The sequence below is a fragment of the Epinephelus lanceolatus genome, chromosome 10 (genome assembly GCF_041903045.1).
Source record: "Epinephelus lanceolatus isolate andai-2023 chromosome 10, ASM4190304v1, whole genome shotgun sequence".
Lineage (NCBI taxonomy): Eukaryota > Metazoa > Chordata > Actinopteri > Perciformes > Serranidae > Epinephelus > Epinephelus lanceolatus.
The window spans coordinates 37,421,606-37,442,864 of NC_135743.1; the positions used below are offsets into that span (position 1 = coordinate 37,421,606).

Here is a 21,259-nt window from a genome sequence, read left to right on the forward strand (position 1 = left end):
TTTTTCTGTGATAAATTAAGACCACAATGTTTCCCCAGTGCTGTGAGCATCTAAATTCATAACATTTAATAAAGCTGTAGTCACTGAGCAGATTGAAGGCTATCTCATGTACATTTTACAGATACATTCAATCTCATCATTCTGCAACTTGCAACATTTAATTTGATTAACAACATTTCCTCATTATATTGATAGAAAATGTGTGTGGTTGCCAAATTTTCTTTGTATTAAATCCTATATAGTGTGGGTTTTTTTGTTTTGTTTTGTTTTTTTAATTAGCTGAGCTGCTCCACTATCTATGTGTTCCCAGCAGTTGCAGAAGCTGGGGCACATAAAACCCTGTTTGGGAACTACCACTACTGAGTATTATACAAAAGCACAAGGAAACCTGTTGCAGCAAGAGATTTCCAGCTGTTATATACATTTAAATTGCTTTGCTAATTTAAATGTAGGCTCCTTTTATTTTAAGTAATATTTATTATACAACATTTATCTCCGACCAAGTAATTTGATTGGACAAGAGGCATACCATGAGTGCTGATATAGAGAACAATAACACCGGGACTTTTAACTACACATGTATCACTCCACTTTACCGGTGTTCTGAACTATTAATTACATTAAACATCAATTAGCATACGTTAATGGTCATTGTAACAACCTTTGCACTGAAAATACGAACATATTTTCACAGATTACATTTGAATCACACTATTAATGTTTGTCAGAAGATGACAAATGGAAAAAAAGGTAGCTTGGATACTTCACTGCAAATTTTTTGACTGTTAGCAGCCTTTTATTTTACCGGTTGCACTATAACTGGAAACATACGGATAAATGTACATGATACAGAGTAGCTGGCATGAGGTAACCTGTAGACTGACACAAGGTAGCAAGGTAGTGTGCAGAAATACATGCGTATGTGTTGTTTGATATATATAAAGGTCAAAAAAGAACTGATTGAAGAGTCTTTACCTTTGATTAAGCCCATTCTGTGAGTCATGCACCTACGATTTCAAATCGAGTGCCGCTGATGCATCGAATTCCCTGCTGTGCTGTGTTAACTCGTAGTCTTTAATATTATATTTTGAAGAATATCCTGAAAGGGTTTTTGTATTTAACTCAACTAAAGAGGATATACTGGGGCTTACTGATATACTAAAGTAAAGTTTGGGGCGGGGGGAAAAACAAACAAAAAAACCTTTTAATCCTAAAAGCTAATTGACGTCCCTGAACACACGCAGAACCATTTGGACTCACTTTTTCAGAGCATCTTTTGAACTTGTACTTGATGTTTCATTTCTGTAGGTTTCAGATCCAGACTGAATTACAGCACCATTTAATACTTGTTTCATTTTCATCTTTATATGAAAAGAGGATGCCATTTCATTTCCATTTTTACAGAAAGTATCAAATGATTTTAATTTCTTGAAATGGTAGATCAAGAGTACCTAATTCCATCAGTGTAGTTTGACAAATGGCCAAGAACATTATTTCCTGCTATCTTGCAGGATTATATATGGAAAAGATCAGCAAGTAGGATATTAAATATAGGCATATTTTCAGTTATTACAACGGGATAGACAGATATTATTACATTTCTGTATATTTGAGGGGGATATAATATGATTCTGATATTAATAGATAATAAACGGATGTGAGAAACTGTTAATATACTCAAGACTATAGACCTTTTCTTACTTAATGGCACAAATATTTCTCCTGTTCCTTTGTATTTCCTGTGGCAGTGTTTGTCGATGCAGTATAGCTGACAGGACCAAAGCTGTTCCCCTAGCAACCGAATAGCAATGAAAAGGTCTATAGACTATGAAGTAAATTATGGCAATAATTGCTCCAGCTACTGTGATTTGAATGGCATTGGCACTTGTAAATAGTTCCAACATAAATACACTTTTTAGTCACAGTAATTGCTTCTTGTCTTTGAACAGCTTAAGATAACTTCTTTGTCTATTAGCACTGGAGAAATTAAATTCCAATTATGCTGATACAATTCATATTTCCTGCAATTATTGTGTTCAAAGTGCATTCATAACAGCAGTGACTTCTCAAACATAAATTGGCATGCCTTTTTCATTTAGCCATGCAGCAAAGGTTAATTACTGTACCCAATAAGCTTACAGTGTCACTTTATAATAGGATTTGGATAATGGCATTTTGCTCAAATGTGACAGACTGCAGTCCAAACAGGGGTAGCGATGGAATAATGGAGGATTAAAATCACTTAACGTTGCTTAAATGTTGAATGTCTTTTTCCATTCAGTGTGTAAACTTTTTCTTGTTCAGCTTGGCAGCAGCTCTTGTCCTAGAAACGCCTCATGCACCACATGATTCTAAAGAATTTATAAGCAAAATATCTACATTGTACTACTTCTTTGCAAATGTATAAGTAACCCACAAAGTCTCATTTAACATCACCAGAGGGTCTGTTAGTCATGTGGATCTCCTGTTCCAGAGAAACAGGCAGAGCGCTTGCCTGCAGGGAAGAGTTAAAGCTCGTCAGTCTGATCTCATCAGCTGAGGCCTGGATCTTAACACTGAGTCTTTCCTGTGTCCCAATCACGATGTTATGCCAGAGCTCCTCAAATATTTTCTTTCATAACCAAAGGAGAAAACAAATGTTGGTGCCAATTTGATTAAATTTCAATTTGTCTTAATTTGTCTCACTAGCGTAAATTGGGACATGAATTGAATGCTGTCTTTTGATGCTGGTGACTGTTTTAGTTCATTTTATGTGATAATATTTTTTTCCTAAAACTCAAAAAACCACTTTCCACTGTTTATAAAACTTATCTGACATCTGCAACGGTCTGACTAATTTTGAGCTGACAAATTTGTATGTTGTTCATCATCATCGTTATCATTGTAAATCAACTTACAGTAAAAGTAAAACAGGAGGCAATGCCATTTAGTCAAGTGCACCACACTCTGAGCTCAAGAGTTCAACAATCTTAAGGCCTGAGGGATGAAGCTGCCTGGTGGTCCAACCATTCATCCATCTATCTTATCTGGGGCCGGGTCGCCGGGCAGCAGGCCAAGCAAAGCACCCCAGACATCCCTCTCCCTGGCAGCACTCTTCAGCTCCTCCTGGGGGACCCCAAGGCGTTCCCAGACCAGACGAGATATGTAATCCCTCCAGCGTGTTCTGGGTCTGCCCCGGGGCCTCCTACCAGTGGGAAGTGCCCGGAACACCTCCAGCGGGAGGCGCCCAGGAGACATCCTGATCAGATGCCCAAGCCACCTCAACAGACCCCTTTCGACGCAAAGGAGCAGCGGCTCTACTCCGAGCTCCCTCCAGATGTCCGAGCTCCTCACCCTATCTCTTAGGCTGCCTGGTGGTGCGGGACCAAATGCTGCAGTACTGTCTGCCAGACAGCAGCAGGCAGAACAGTTTTTGGCTGAGGTGATTTGGGTTTTTGATAATCCTTATGGCTTTCTTCCTACACCGCTGGGTGTAGAGGGTGCCAGCACCATCCTGACGTGACTTGCTGTGCAGTTTTCACAACCCTTTGTAATGCCTTACAGTTGAGCATGGTGCAACTGCCATACCAGGTGTTGATGCAGCTGGTCTGGATACTCTGGATGGTGCACCTGTAAAAGTTGCAGAATATCCTGGAGTCTGTGTTGAACCTTCTCAGCCTGCGGAGGAAAATGAGGCGCTGTCATGCAGTGTTGGTGATGATGTCTGTGTGGTGAGTCCAGGTCATGTCCTCACTGCTGTGAACCTTGAGGAAATTGCCTTGCTGATTCTCTCCACAATAGTCCCATTGATTGAGATGGGAGTTGTGCCCTTCTCTCTAGCTCCTTTTACACTGCCAGATTTTCCGCGAATGTTGGGCTGTTTTACAGGCCAGCTGCGAGCGTTTAGACACACAGAGCCAGACTGGCGAGTTGATCTGAGGTGCCCAATTTTCCACTTGGTAGGGTAGTCATATTGGCGGAACTCTTTAGTTTAAACAGACCGCAATGGGAGCGGCTGTTTAAGACTTGTGGGAAGAGCTGTTGATGACGCCACACGTGCGAGCCACTGGCGGTGGATAAACAGGAAACAGCTGATAGCAGGAATTAGCAAACAGCTAGTAGCAAGAGGGAAATGCAAACCTGACAGACACTGTAAAGATGAGCAACTGGGGAGACAAGGAATTGCGCAGCCTCCTTGCCCTCGCAAACGAAGAGGCCATTAACCGTCAGATGACGGGAACGGTGAGGAATGGGCAGACTTACGAGAGAATCGCCGAAAGACTGACCAGCCGCGGCTTCCCTCCCACGTCACTAGTTACGTCACACGCTGAGCCACACGTTTTGTTACTTGCTCACGCCCCCCATTGCCCCGAAAAAGGCACATTCTGTATACAAAACTCCCCGATTTTGCTTTTATACTGCATATAATGCTGAAAAAAGACTGATTGGGCTTTCCTACAAATTTGCACAATTCCTATCTAAAAACGGCTTCTGTCTCTCCATGTAGTCCACAAGCAGCTCCCTAGTTATGCTGATGTTGATGTGGAGGTTGTTGTTCCAGCACCAAGATGTCAGAGCTCTGACCCCCTCTCTGTAGGCTGTCTCGTTGCTGCCGGTGATAAGACAGATGACAGTCGTGTCATCAGCAAACTTAATAACTGTGTTGGAGTTGTGTGTGGCCATGCAGTTTTGCGTGAACAGGGAATACAGGAGAGGGCTGAGCACACAGCCCTGCGGGGCTACAGCGTTAAGTCAGGGTGAGGGATGAGGGGTGTGGGGTCTGCCTGTCGGAAAGCTCGGGATCCAGTCACAGTGGGTGATGTTGAGTCCCAAGCCTCTGAGCCTAATGACCAGCTTAGAGTGCAGAATACTGTTGAATGCTGAACTACTGAACAATGTTAATGAACAGCATTCTCAAGGAGGGGGGTTGATAAATGTAAAATATACAGTATGTATATGTGAAATTGATCGGTTGAATTGATAAAGCAGACGCATAATTATTAATATAAATATGTTTTAATAAAAGAAGTAATACAGGACCTATCTAGTCTTAAACAAGCAAGTGAGAGTTACTGTTGATTAGAAGATTTACCTCTTGCCTATTAGTCTATTCAAAGCAACCACCAGAAGTGGCATAGCTTAGCTTAACATATGGACTGGAAGCAGGGGGAAATAGCTTGCCTGGTTTCATCTAGAAGTAACCAAATTTGCTGACCAGAACCTTTTAAAGCATGCTAACTAACATGTAACATTAAGACAACATGTCTTGTCATTACAGAGCGGCTGCTAAGTAACCAGTTGAGAGTCCCCAAGCTTGGTGAATAGTTTTATTGTGCATCCTGCATTTGTTTGTGTACTGGATTGATTGATTTGTAGTTCCTTTTTATTTCCCCGGTGAAATGGTTTGCAAGGTATGTGAATGACATGAGCTGTCAGGAGGTCAACATGGACGGCAACGCTGTTATAAAAAAAAAAAAAAATAAGGCACAAAAACATTATATCTGAGCGACACAGTCAAAACATTTGTTTTCCTTTGCAGCCTGCTTGAAAAATGTGCACATAAAGCAGCAGTGATCTGGACCGGGGCCACAGCAGAGATGAATCTGTCTGAGGAGATGCTGCTGGGTAACTCCACCTGGGCTTACTCCTACCACCAGAACTACACCATGCCACCTCCGCTGCTACCAGACAAGACCAGCACTTCTAAACCTGCAGCATGCGAGCAGGTCCACATCGCTGTTGAGGTATGAACAGGATGTTTTGATTTGTTTCATTTCTTAACAAACTGAGTTACAGTACATCCATTAAACCGTTCACTATTACTACACTATTCCACTAACCTTTTTGGCATGAGAGTGATTTACTGCTCTGATATTGGTACATTTTAAGAGTTTTAAATGGGGCTGCACAATATTGGAAAAAACTGACATAGCGATATTTTTTTATTTTTTTTGCAATATATATTGCGATATCAAAAAATACAAGAATTTTCACCGGATGACTTAAAGTACAAAAATTTAAAAAATAATGGAGGGGCTTTTACTCAGCACAACTGCAGACGCTACCAGCTTCATTTGAAACAGACTACATTATAAAAGGGCCGTTATTTATTAATCCCTCTGTGTTTTTATATTTTTACTTTTTATCTGCTCCCGTTGCCTTGATAAAGTTAATGCATCGCGCCGTCATTTCAAACTCAACACTTCCTGAACTTGTTTCAAATTAAAAGCCACTTATAACCTCAGCTAAGAGAATCCCTTCATTTTCTAAATAGGCTTTTATTGTGAAACATTTGTCGGAACTTGGTTGTGGAGGATACAGTAGCTTGTATGTTTGTGTACAGTACTTCAAATGTAGCTCCTGCCATCTGCTGACGCTTTTAGGTGACTACAACAACATTTGGGCTGGCACATGAACAGACACAATAACTCAGATGATAGTAAAAGTAATAAAAATAGGACAAGAATAACCCGATGACATCACACATGTCGTGAAAGACGACCGGGGGATAATTGGTGTGTACCACCGTGTAGTGTGTCATGTCTGTGGGCCAAGTCACGGCATGATTTTATGACTCCACAATTGTGTAATGTGACATACTGACTTTCAGAATGGGCAGAAAAGTCGTGTAGTGTGTACCAGGCATAAATCCTCCTTTAACGTTTCTCCCTCTTGCATGTCGCTCATTTTCGGTGTGTGACTGCAGCGTGTGCATGAGAGGGGGAGGGGCTGCTGAGTGACAGAGAGAGAGAGAGAGAGAGACAGCAGGAGAGAGGTGAGCAGAGAGGAGCATCGGGAGGGGCTTTAGAGCGGCTTTTCTGAAGCAAAACAAAAGTTTACATGTTCTAAAGAGAAAACATCGCATGTCCTGCGATATGACTATCGCACATACGCCCATCGCAATGGCAGTGTCCAAACAATATATCGTGCAGCCCTAGTTTTAAAGTCCTGGTGAGGTAAAACACATAACAGTGTTTCTCAGAAAAAAAAGCCTGAAAAAATGCTCAAAATTTTGCAAAGTAGTATTTCTTTCTTCCTCTTTCCTTTCTTGTTATTTACCCCATCAGCCCTCAGATTGATCTCACACTGTACTCTACTGTCCTCAGGTTTTTCTCATCCTCGGTATCATCTCCCTGCTGGAGAACATCCTGGTCATCACAGCTATCGTAAAGAACAAGAACCTCCACTCACCCATGTACTTCTTCGTCTGCAGGTGAATGGTTCAGCTGTAGAACACACACCATGAAATATAATAACATCATATGCTCAAAACAGTCTTAATGGAGTGTATTTTTTCATGCTTTTGCATTCAGTTCAGTTCAATTCACTGTTATTTCTAAGGCCCAATATCACAAACCACAATTTGCCTCAGAGGGCTTTACAGCATACAACATTCCCTCTGTCCTTAAACCCTCACAGCAGATAAGGAAAACTCCCCCAAAAAACCCTATAAAGAAAAAAAAAAGTTTGAAACCTCAGAAAGAGCAACTGAGGAGGAATCCTTTTCTAGGACGGACAGACACGCATGTTGTGTATACAGGACAGATCACCATGATAAGGAGGAACAACAAGTAAACCTGCATTCTCAGAGCGCAGTGTTATGTTGGGATAATACGGTGCTATGAGCTCTCGAAGATATGACATAGCTATGAGGTCTTTAGAGCTTTGTCAGTGAGGAGAAGGAATTTATTCTGGGGGGATTTTACAGGGAGCCAGTGCAGAGAAGCTAAAACAGGAGAAATATGATCTCTTTTATAAACTCCCATCAGCAGTGTTGAGCAGAAGCGTCACTACAAGTAGCGACGTCATTAACTTAACTACATTTCTCAGTAGTGTGGTGGTAACGTTACTACTTTCAAATAGCTTTTCAGTAGCGAAGTTGATTTATTAACCAAGTAGTACTCTGAAGTGCAGCTGACTTTTTTTTCTGCAGAGGTCTGGATAAAAATAAGGATAATAAAACTGAGGATAAGTAATGTGACTGCAGCCAGCACCACACCAAGGCATGTAGATGAAGGCAAGCACTTCTGTATGACATCACATACTAATCTTTCAGTTTATCCTGCTTGCTGCTTTCACTATCGGCTTTTCTTGGTAGGACCCGCCCTACTCTGTCTCTGCCTGGCTACAATGCACTTCTTGATGTGTCTTGCCCATAGACTGTATAATATTATACTACAGTTATATTATATTATACAGTTATATATTTTCTCATAGCTTAGTTTGATACATTTATCTGGAGATACCTTTAATGTAGTAAAACTTTATTTTGATATAGAGTAACTGGGAGCTTAGCTCACATTTTCAAAGTATCTTGACGACACTGCCCGTCAGTACATGTGCCGCAGCATTCTGGATCAGCTGAGGAGTATTTGAAGACTTGTTAGAGCAACGTGATAATAAAGAATTGCAATCCAGCCTAGAGGTAATAAATGCATAGACCAATTTCTATGTGTCTTTTTGAGACAAGATAGGCCTATTCCAGGGCTATTGGGGCCCCAGGCTGAAATGAGCTGTGGGCCCTTTGTGCACACACTGTTTCTCCCACTCTTCTTGCCAACATGTCATACTGTAATTTTATTTAGCATGAATTAAACACGTCTCTTGTAATAAACTCTGTTACAGTCCAAAACACTGATGTTGAGCCAGCCGCAGCTGCCTCACCACAGTAAAGTTAGATTTAATTTGGATACTCGACAGTCACTTCAGACCCAGCAACACAGCTGCACATTCTACAGCTCTTTAACTTTAAACTTGATGCAGCAGATTTAAATGTTATACTCATGAATAGCATTTATGTCAAATGGACTTCAGCAAACCAGGACCATGAATAAAAGAATAATTCAAAGCAGCTGCTGTACCTCCATCATTATTTTAGTGAACAGATGATATGCTGTTTAAAATAGAGTTAATAATAACTGTCACTATTATCATTTTGTGGCATGGCTATGGTGCAGAGCTTAGTGGTTGCATTACATTATACTCTCTCCATCAATATCGGCTAAATTAAACAGTAATCCTGAATTAAAAGCAACAATTCCTTTTTAAGCCAAGTTTGAGTGTATCTGGGACCTTAATATGTCAACCAAACAGGCTAAAACTGCGTCAGGTTATCCAAAAAATGCTCAGAACAAGGTTGACAGATGAGATAAAACAGAGGAAGATGCTACCAAGCTAAGTACTCATGCAAAACTAAAACTGCAGCTGGAAGCAGCAGCAGTTTTACTTGGCTCCAAATTTTAGAGTTCTGACTGCAGTAAATGTATGGAGCTAGAACAGTCTCAAAATTAATAAATGCACACAGAAATTAATAAATGCACAAAAAAGGATTCACAAATGTATTTGGGGATTTATATATATATATATATATATATATATATATATGAGTCAAAACACAAACACATTTTCAATGCACACAAAAATATGTTTCATTCCGTGAAACATATTTGTGATGCACACACAAATATTTCTTGTTTTAAATATGCTCAATTGAAATTCACAAATATATGCATATAAAAGTATAAAAGCACTTTTCATCAGATACATATTTATAACATCTTTTTAACACATTTATATAACACCCCTCGAGGGGAGGCACTCATCTGATTAGCTGCAGACAATCCCCTCTTAGAAAAAAATGCATTTGTGAATCCAGTCACGTCAGGGGAGTCTCAAAACTCGCACACACAAATGCAGGGACGTTTTAGCCTGGTTCCAGACCACAGACCTCGCCCACTCAACTGAGTAGGCTTGCATTACTGGTCTGGCATACTTCACTGAATTTGCGATTTATCTCATCCAAATGATGGACGGACCAATGAACGCCAGGTATCTAGCGATTAGCCAGTCAACGCCACGCTGATGTCAAGCTGTACGCCGGTGGGTAACTGGTGAGGATAGCAACAATGGTGACCGCTACATATCCTACAGACCACATTAACGATGCTATCAAGGTATTTCGCCACTACTCGCGTTAATGGAGGACCAAATTAAGGAAGCTGCTAAACTGGATTTAACGGCGATGCAGCTGCATGACGACGGAGACATTTTAAACGGGCAATGCTCGCTTGTTTTCGGCACCCTCGAGGCATGGCTACTAATGATGTCAGATTCTGGGTGAGTCGTTGATCTCTACTGATTGGTTAGGGAAAAATCAAATTCCCTCCCCCTTGTAAATCGCCTTCAATGGAAGCCATGTCAGACTGAAGGTTCTGGGAGCTTCAGTCTGACACTCAGGCTAGGGACATTTATGAATTAAAAGCACTTTGTAAATGCAGGTCTGACAGTTCATTTATCGATGTAACAACCTCCAAATATGTATTTGATGAAAATTACAAATACTTTTACATGCGTACATTTGTGAATTTCAATTGCACATATTTAAAACAAGAAATATTTGTGTGTGCATAACAAATATGTTTATAAATCTTATTTCTTAAATGTGGATTTTCTTTTACTTATATATGGAATGAAACATATTTTTGTGTGCATTGAAAATGTGTTTGAGTTTTGAGTCATATAAATCCCCAAATACATTTGTGAATCCTGTTTTGTGCATTTAATAATTTCTGTGTGCATTTTTTCATTTTGAGACTGTTCTAGCTCCATATAAATGGAATCAAGTCAGACTTCAAAGATCTTTCATGGAAACTGGAGCAAGCAGAAAATTGGATTGGTGGTGTCAAGAACAGCATCACAGTCCATAAAACCAAACACGAGTGACCTTCAGAATAGATGATCTACAAAACAGGAATCGCTACTTGAATCTCAGACCGGTGAATCTCCTAGAGAAAGATGAAAAGCGCATTGCAGTTGCAGACTACTAGATGTGCTGCAATCCTTTGCTCTGTAAGTCATGATAACAAAGTTCTTAAATTTTTAAAACAAGATCTGAGTCATGCAGGCAGCCAGGAGCAAGGGCGTGATCGTATTTGAAGACCACCGTGTCATGATTTTCCAAGACCTGTCCACAGAATTCTTCAAAGAAAGAAAGCGCTTTGATGCTGTCGACTCGACTCTGGATTAATCTACAATACTAAATTTAGGCTGTTTCACAAGGGGATATTATGCTTATTTATTGATCTTTTATGTGTAGAGACATTAATTAAGGATCTGGAAACCCAGATGGCTGGTCGGCTTACGGGCCTGTGTTTGGATAAACACTGTCAGGGACTGACTTTGCAGTGGCAAGACACAATTTGAAGACTCAACTTTAACTTTGTTTTTCAGCTTCTGTGGGTAAGTATTTTTCCCCATCATGCACTTTGAAATGTTGCTTTCCTGTAGCTATTGCTGGTGTTTTAGTTTGTTATAATGTGGTGCATCCCAATTCTCTTTTCTGTCCGAGGTTGTACGTTCCTATGATTTCTTTGGACCAATCCAATCGAAAGCATTTTACATCAACGCTGAGGCTTCTAGTGGGGAGCAGGCAAATGGGACACAGCTTTACGTGTTGCACTCTCTGCTAACCTTCACTGTATACTGACACCATTTTAAACATGCACAACAAAGCCACGTGCATATATTTTTTTGTTTATATTATGCAGATTAAAAAATAAAAAATCAGTTTATTTTGTGACTCACCAGTTCTTGTTTGCTCCCCTTTATCATTGGATGTGTTGAGCACCTAGTTCCCACTGCGCTGGGAAATGTCCATTTTCTTTCAATACATGGCATAGCAACATGCAACCTAATTATTTTTAAAACAGACAAATCTTTGCTTATTTTCATTTCATCTATGACATGGTTTGCATTTCATGGCTTCAAATGTAAATGTAATTAGTTCCTGGAATGTTAGAAGCTCGATCAAATTAGCCAGAGTGAAGCAAGTAATTAAGGCTAAAATACAGAACATTTTCTCTGCCTTTAATTTGTTGGGGGTAAGGAGAAAGGATGGAGGAAGGGGGGTTTACTCAAAGACTGAATTCTTATAAACAAAACACACACCTATGGAAAATGTTAGACACACACACTCATACACAGTGGCACACGCTCTCTGACAGTGGAAACTCATTGCTTCCACTGAGTTCCAGAGGGGAATCGAAAGTGTCACCTGTGTGATCTGGGAGAGGTTGAAAATGAAATGCACTTTTTGTTCTGTTGTCCTTCACAATCTTAGACAGAGGCTTTTTCTGAAAATGTCTGCAGAATGTCTTGATTTCCTGACTTGTTTTCTATGTCTGACAAATGCAGACTTTCTCTAACTTTACAAAGTATATCACCACGCTCAGTTTGTGTTAATTGGCAAAAGTGTAGGCACTTAATGTTTGATGTGTTAAAGGCACAGTCTGTTCCTCAGACGAGCCTAAGTTATTAGGCTTTAAATATTTTAAAGCAGCAGTGTCTGTGGAGCAGGGCTGTGTTCATATCTGAAAAATCCCTATTACCTAAGATTACTCATCATTTCTTTAGCTGGAAACTGCACTCTGGTATTTGTATATAACTGCAACATTCAAAGCCATGAAGAATATTCAGTGTCTTTTAAACGTTTCGACACTTCCCTCCATTATGGATACCAAAAATGCACCTAAAAATCCAGCGTAACTTTAGGTCCTGTTAGTAGGATTTAACAACTTAAATCATTGGTGGTGTATCTTCAGGAACCCCCAGCCTGTTCTCATTACCAGGGCATCAAATACCAACACATTGTCATGCCTCTTAACGTGTGATATTGACGCTAAAGGCAGCCTATGAATGGCAAAGTAAAAACATTATAGTCTACACACCAAGTAGCTCCCGTTAAGAAGGAAATGAATGCAGAGTGATGTTTCAAGCCACACAGCTCATAAGTCTAAAGAAAATGATGCCCTGGGCATTGCTATGATACACGGAGGAGCATGACCATGTGTCGCTATTTGACACCCTGGTAATGAAAGGGAACTCATCTACTGTCAGGTGAAATCAGTAAGATAAAGAGGAGCTGGCCGCCGGAGCAATTCATTTAAGTCTCTTACTTACAGTATCTCATACATGTGGGGTGATGCTGATTAACAGATCCGTCCCCTTTACGATGGACAATCTAGGAATGTATATAGATATATAATCAGTGCATATGCCCCAAATGCTCCTAACCCCAAATTTTCGTAAAAATGTATTTTCTCTCCCAGGGGAAGCTCTAATGGCAGCCAACGTCAACTGCACTTTAGCTCCTATATTGGACTGCTCACCTGGGGTGTGCTCTTCTCACATGAAATGTCGGAAGAAGCTGTTACAGTACTTTAATGATCTGAATCAGTGTGATCCTTGGAGGAGTTTAAACCCTGGTGAACTAGAATTTTCTTGTTAGTCCTCCCCTCACGCAAAGATTATTTTTTAGTTTCCGACTCTATGTTTTCCTCTGTGGTAGATTGTAATTAAAATAGTATACTACGGTCAGACCGCTCTACCACTTCTTTCATATACAGAGTCCCAAAGCTGTTTAAAGCCACTCCTAGATGGATTTTTCATCTGAGATGGCTTTCTGATCCAATTTTCTGCCTTTTATAGAGTCACAAATTGAGATGAACATGAGTACGAATAAGATCTCTGCTATTGTCAGACGGGAGGCATTTAAAGCGTACCTCAGAGGCATTATCATATCTTATAGCAGCTCAAAAACAAACAAACAAACAAACACAAACTGAAAATTGATCCTGACCACAGGAATAATCAAAAGTTAGAGAGAGAAAGGTTTTCTGGAATGACTCTATAACAATAAAAGAAGAATAAATGTCTCTCAATGCCCAATATGAAGAGACGTCCACATCAAAAGCAGAAAATAGTCCAAACCAAGGTCTAAATCAATGTAGACAGATTATTACGATCTGGATGAAAAAATAGGAGATTGTTGGCTTGGCACATTAAGGAACTGGATGCAGACAGGGGAATTAATGCAAACTCCATGTGGCACACTATCAAAGGATCCTCAGGAGATTAATGAGACTTTTACCCCTATACAAATAATCTGAATCCTCAGAAAACTTGGAAAAACAGAATGAGTTCCTGGGTGGACTTTGTATTCCTGCCATAATAAATTATTCTAAAGCATGTCACTGAAGTTTTAGATGCTTTATAAATTTCTGATGCCACTATCAATATGATAGGAGGAAAAACTGCAGGTCCTGATGGGATTCCAGTTGATATTTACAAAGTATTCAAAGATAAACCACTTGAACCTCTTTTAGCCTGAAAATACCAGAAATACCAGAAATAAAATGATCACAATACTGGATAACTAGAAAGATGCAACTGTGCAGCTGTGATGACTTTGGTCTGTCTAAACCTTCCATCAGCAGAGTGATCACACCAACAATGACAACACTTTCACAGTCAGCAGTTCATTTCATTTCTACTGGGTGTCCACACCTTGCAGGCTGACAAAAGGGCATGTCTGTGACAACCAATCACATCTGTTAAAAGAATGCATCGTGCCTTGCAACAGGGTCAACCATACCTCCTCACCAAGATAAAGGTTTTTGTCCCTTCCTTGCTCAGAGTTGCTCTGAGAACTTTGCTAAATCACTCCCAAGCTAGGACTCCTTGAGTCAAGTTAGGAGCTCTCTAAGAGTATTCTCAGAATGTTTGTGAATACGGCCCCAGGAGGGTGTTGAAATTATGTGTGGGAGTGGACCTCTCACATGGCCATTCTCTCATTAGATGCAGAGATTAAGAAAGCTACTTATTTGATGTGCTATCTCAAATTTGGTTTGGTAACTACTCCCAAAAATGGGTTTAGATACAAATTTAAAGGGACAGATCACACCAAAATGAAAATTACATGTTTTTCCTCTCTTACCTGTAGTGTTCTTTGTCAGTCTAGACCAGGGGTAGGCAACCTATGGCTCCGGAGCCACATGCTGCTCTTTAGCCCTTCTCCAGTGGCTCCCTGTGGCTTTGACAAAAAGTTATATGGCAATGAATAACATTAATTTATTTTTTTTACATTCTCTAATATTCATATACCATTGTTGTGGGTCTAAAGTGATTCTTACATTCTTCTTTTGCAATTGTTCAATTGTGTGTAGCCTATACACCAAACTAAAAAATATTTTAACATTTCATCAACTAGAATGTGCGTCATACGTCTACGGCCTGGCGTCTTTTCCTTTTTTGCCAAATTTTGCCAAACTTCAGTAGCAGTGGCTGGTCTTGAGTCTCCCTTGCTAGTCTAGCTATGGATTCTGAATCCAAAAAAAGGGAAATGTCTCAGAGGAAATTACAGAATTTAATAATGCATTGACATATTCATTTACTTTGACCACCAACGCTGCAAAGTTAAGTACCATATAATCATAAATAGCCCACTGCGGGGGAGCCACCTTGTGGTAAAACATAATGAATTCTCATTAAGACCTGTTACTTATGTTGATAGGATAATTTGGGCCTAATAGACTGTAATACCTTCATTATCAGGCTCAAATATGTCTTGCAGATACAGACAGATCTTTGTTTATTTTTTTGATCAAACATGGCTCTTTTAATAGTAAAGTTTGCTGATCCCTGGTCTAGACTGTTTTTGAGATATTGCTCAAAAAATATCTGCCTTCTCTCCAATATGATAGAACTTGATGGCGTTCGGCTTGTGGGGCTCAAACCATAAACCACGCTTTTGACAATGAAAACGCTGGCTTTCGGCTCAATATGTCTGAGTCACCGCATGTAGACTGTGGCTGTGAACCTGCCATTTGGTGCTGATTTCAGCCGACATTCTCCCTTCCTTCTACTACCTGTGTGTTAGTGTTTCCAAATCACCCTTGTTTGGGAAACAGCAACAACAACCTGTGAGCTTACAACTTACACACTAAAAATGGCAAATTTTGATGAAGATTTGGATTGTGTAATAAGGCATAACTGCTTTTGTTCGTTCTGTGAATTGTTGTAAAGATCTACAACAAATAAAACAACATGTGAACACACCTCAGAAAAGCTCAGACTCTGACTTGCAGGACACTCATGATATTTATTGATCTGCACAGCCAGCCACTTTAATGACAGTGCTCGCCTCCCAGTGTGCAAGTGTTCCACCAAAACAAGTTAGCCCCCAACACTATTTTGCAAGAGCACCGTCGCTGCATGCTGGGCTTTGCGCCGCCCAAGATGTCGGTGATCAGTTGAAAGAAACAAAAACAACTCAGAGTGTTTGTTCCCCTTGTAGCAGAGAGATAATCAGTCATTCCAGACCTTTCCTTAGCATGGACACCGTGCTGCGGAGATAAGTCTGGCTAAGCAAGAGTAGGTTCAAAATTCTTAGCCCACTAATATCGCTTCATGGTGCACCCCTCTGGATGAGCTTGTTTCTATGTGTGTGTGTGTGTGTGTGTGTGTCTGTGTGTGTGTGTGTGTGTGGAAGTGGAGGCTGTGCCAGCCACTTGTGTTACGGGAGATACTGAGTTTTAATTGCAAAGCATGTAATTTATGTACACATATTAAAATAAAAAGCTCATTTACACAATAAAGTCATTACTACACGCGCCTGAGGGAGCAAAGTGGGCTTATGAAGGTGAAGCTAATTTGCTCATCTTGAGCTTGACAAACAGATTGTACACAAAAGCTGTGATTCAGGATCTGTCTTTGCTTATTCTCCCTCCCTTCAAAATATCACACAGTATGTCTTTACAGAGGAAACAAATTCATTCCTGAACATGAAGACATACATCTTTTTATTAAAAGTGAAACAATAAAATGCCATGGTCAACCTGTAAAGTTTCTGAGATTCTTTTGATTGTATAATCTTTTACTCCGCTCAGAGTTACATAAATGTAGTTCATGGAAACACACTTTGATTTTCCTGTTTTCTCCATTGCACTTCCACCTGGCAGACATGTAGACTCATGACATGTCTTATGACCTGCCTGAATTGGACTGAGTGTCACAAGTAACAACTTTAATAACTAATCTTCACGTAATCATAAAAATGGCCTGCACCTCAATTTTAACACCAATTACTGGAGACTTTATTTGGATCTGAGCCTTGTGACTTGAAAGCCCTAACATCCCGTCTTCAAGACCAAAGCAAAAGAGTCTCAGCTGACAAGAGACAAAGCGGACATTCAGGTCCCTGTTCAAGTTATTGGTCAACAAGGAGGTAACGCTTTAATGTTGTTTTCCGTGATTCTTTAGGGATTTAATTTCTCGGAAAATAGATAACTCCACTTGCTTTATTGTTTTAGCCATGCCAGTGGTTTGACTCTGTTGGCATCATTTGGGAGTAAGTCAGGCCATTAATGTGGTCTATGGAAAAATGTCAACACATATTGGATGAATTTGAACTGAATTTAGAAAAGACATTCACATCTAAGTAGGGATGCACCGAATATTCGGTAACCGAATCTATTCGGCCGAATATTACAAAAAACACACATTTGGTATTCGATGGAATAAGTTAAAAGCAAGGCCGAATAATAGCGGCGTGTTTTGATAATGTAATCAAACAGCGTGCGGTGACGGACAGAGTAAAATGACGGCAGTGTGGCAATATTGTACTCCATCCGTCACTGCACTCGCATTTGCGACTAAAAATAGTTTTGTGCGGGCAAAATAAATCATTCAGCACACTGTGTGAGTACAGATTTCAACCAGCAGCAGAAACAGGGGGTTGTGGGTTGAACGGGGGTCACAGACACGGACAGAAATATGTATTCCTGTCAAATACGGCGGCACATGATAACGGCTTACTGGCGACGGAGAAGTCCGGCTCCAGGTGAATAACTTGTTGTCATGATCAGATATGTGGCGTATCAGAGGAGAAACGAGCCGTTCACATTTCTGTCTTTGTGGCAGTTAATGGCCCACAAACCTCACCACACTTTAGGGACTGACTGAAGGGACTGTCAGGGGAGGAGGGTGGCTGGTTGATTTTTATTTTATTTATTTATTTTATTTTGATCCCCCCTATGTTAATCACTTATTGATGCTGTTTTTGAAGTATGAATAAGTCAATAAGTAATTTATTCCATTGAAATATCATTGATGTATTATAGAAAAGTCATTTATCTTTTTATAAATGACAAAAGGCACATCTGCCTCATTTTCGCTGTGGTATCGTGATACTACTCAGAACCGTGATACTTTCACTGGTATCGTACCGTGGGTCCCAATTTTGGTACCGTGACAACAGTAATCTGGAGGTGGTTCATCTGCAAAAACTAATGAAAAACTAAAAAACAGCATTCGGTATTCGGTATTCGGTATTCGGCCAAGCATTTAATATTATTCGGCTTCGGCTTCGGCCACAAATTTTCATTTCGGTGCATCCCTACATCTAAGTATGAATCCTAATTTTACCCAGTACGATCATGAGGTCAAAATGACATGATACAAATTATCAAATGCTGGCATGCTAACACAGGTTGGCATGGTAGTAGAGTTGTTATTGCTGTCTCTTCACAGCAAGAAGGTTTAAGGTTCCTCTCTGCTGGGTGGCTGGGGCTTTCCTGTTTCGACTTCACCCCCTGCCTACAGGTTTCCTCTGGATCACTGTTTAAAAACATGCAGGTCAGGCTGATTGGCAGTAGCTCAGTCCATATGGACTTGGCTTGAGAACCGTAGGGTCATCAATTCAAGTCCCCAAACAGACCAAGTATGGAGCATGGATTGGTAGATGGAGAGGTGCCATTTCGCCTCCTAGACACTGCTAGGGTGCCCTTGAGCAAGGCACTGAACCCCCAACTGCTTAGGATGCCTGTCCAAGGCAGCCCCCTTGCTCTGATATCTCTCCATTTAATGCAGGTATAGGTCCTGTTTGTGCATGCGTGTGTATTTCAGGCCTGTGTGTAGGCTTATATGACAACAGAGAGAAAATAATTGAATTTCCCCTCTGGGATTAGTAACGTATATCCCCTTCCTTTTGAATTGCAAACCTGTCAACGGTATACCCTGTCTATGAGATAGATTTGAGATAATGTGACAGAGAACCCAAACTCCTTTCTATGCTATGTTAGCAAATCACTTCTTAAAACGTTGTCCGATAACTTCATGCAAATTAGCACAAAATTTGCAAATAAAGCATTCCTTTAGCACCAACTGTCTCTCTGTTGGTGTCCAAGTTTCTAAATTTTGACATTTTAGGCGTTTATACTCCAGGGTCTATTGTACCGTGACAAAAAAAAGACATCAACTAATCACGTTGTCCTTACACTTGAGGATTACAAAACAACAACACAGACGCTCTTTTATCTGAACCAGACGGCAAACTTATTACTTATACTTATTACTCCTCTTAACCTTGACAAAGGCAGCAAATACCAGGTCCACTCCTTTTGTTCTTACCATTCACAGTAAAAACCTAGACATATACACTATGTAATTGTTTACCAGAGGGAACTCATATTCACTCAGGAAACACAATAAAATTGCTTACAGCAACTTATGCTATACAACAACTACCTCAGACAGACTGCCAGACGCAGCTCTGGGTCATTAGGATCCTGGTAGTTGTTGCAAATTTGCATTGCTGCTGACAAATTTATTCAAGTGTTGAAACTCGCTGTTGAAACTGAAATTTGCTTTCAGTATGAGCAGCTTTGATGCAAAATATTTGCAGGTCAGTATTTATCATTTTCATGATGTTTATTCATCACGCCCCTGGTGTGGAAAAGGTCTTTAGGTGTGAGTGCCTTGTGAATTGTTTCGCTCCAAATGTTTAGGACTAGAGTCTTGACCTGGCACTTGAGTGTCAAGAATGCACATAAACAGAAACATTTGTGAACATCTGTCATTATGATTTAAGCTTGACCTAACTTGTTTGGTTGTTGCAGTCTGGCTGTAGCGGACATGCTGGTGAGTGTGTCCAACGCCTGGGAGACCATCATTATTTACCTCCTCAACAACAGACAGCTGGTGGTGGAGGATCACTTTATCCGGCAGATGGACAACGTGTTTGACTCCATGATCTGCATCTCTGTGGTGGCGTCGATGTGTAGCCTGCTGGCCATAGCTGTGGACAGGTAATGATGGAGGGAGGTGTATACAGTTGGATACAAACACTTTTATCTCCATCCTGAAATCCATGTCTAATAACAATATTCTCACAAGTCACTTTTTTGTTTTGGCTAATGAAAATGTTACATAAAAACAATAAGTTACACAAGGTTTTCTTAAAATGGAGGCAGTGCTGTGTAATTATCTAACAACAGCAGCCTGGGTGTCATTCAATTTTCCACATAATTTCCTGTTTCTTTCTGAAAGGGGTCTTAAAGTTAAGTTTATTCGTCATGGTAAGTGCTTCTCAGCCGGTGAGTACTGTTGTAGAATGTCATTGTGGTTCTGGAGGAGCTTTGTCAAAAATGGTAAAATAACCCTGATGATGGTGATGTCTTCAATGTTATCTCATCTTCCTGTTGGTGAAATCAAACTTTTTAACAGGAAAACTGTTTAATTATTCTATAGCATTATCTGTACTGCACTATTAAAAAAAAACTTGCTTGTTTACCAGGAAGCGATGGTATGAAGTAAGATGCTATTGGGCATATTTGGGGCGGGGAACTTTTTAATAGTTATAAGAACCCTTGTGTTTTTTGTGAGTGTGTCTGAACTGAGAGAACTACAATGATTGTAGTTCTTAGAACACAGACTTTTTAAGCTCGTATTCGGTAGGTAGGTACTCCCCCAACACAAGAGGAACCATGAGTAATGTAAGTGACTGGTCAATCACAGCCAGTGCAACTGCCATTTTAAAAAACTGTTTTAGCCATATAAACAACAGACAATAAAAAACATAAACTTGTAATAGGGCTGGGTGATATAACAACTATGTACAATATATCAATATATTTTCAAGCAAGACATAAATTTAGACAATACTGTTTATATTGATATAAGTTGCATTACAGAGCACATACCAATGTGCATCCCTCCCCTCTGAAACTCTCGGCACAGCTTTACCCCACTCACTCACTCACAAGTTCTCCAGCAAAACGAAGAGAGACTCTGTTAAATCGGTCTTCTGTTAATTTTTCTACAGTGCAGCATCGGTCTATATGTTGCACCTGCTACGCTAAATCAGTCTGTGAGATGAATGAAATTATAGCAGCACACGTGCAATTCAGCACTGCGTTGCTAGTTTGTGTGAGTTGGGTCATAGTACGTTGCCGTTCTTCTTGATAGTTGTAGTCTATTTTGTCTGCTTAAAGAAGAAATGCAGTGACAACACATACGTTTCATACACAAAACATATGTAACCTGGTCAAAGCGTCTCTTGCTCCTTCCTTCCCTCTGCCTCTCTGTTAATGCTCTGTGCATAAATAAGATTAATAGTCTAAAGAGATAAAAACATTCAAATCATTTTCCAGCACTAGATTCATTT

General features: G+C 40.2%; 1 protein-coding gene across 1 annotated transcript in view; it reads left to right on the top strand.

Moving 5' to 3' along the window:
- The window catches only part of mc5ra (melanocortin 5a receptor), a 40,686-nt gene that overhangs the window by 12,292 nt on the left and 7,135 nt on the right, over positions 1-21,259 (top strand). The window contains exons 2-4 of the mRNA XM_033641524.2: positions 5,519-5,723; positions 7,086-7,192; positions 19,713-19,901. Coding sequence (XP_033497415.1) covers positions 5,577-5,723; positions 7,086-7,192; positions 19,713-19,901 — 443 coding nt within the window. The 5' untranslated portion in view covers positions 5,519-5,576. The remainder of the gene's footprint in view (positions 1-5,518; positions 5,724-7,085; positions 7,193-19,712; positions 19,902-21,259) is intronic.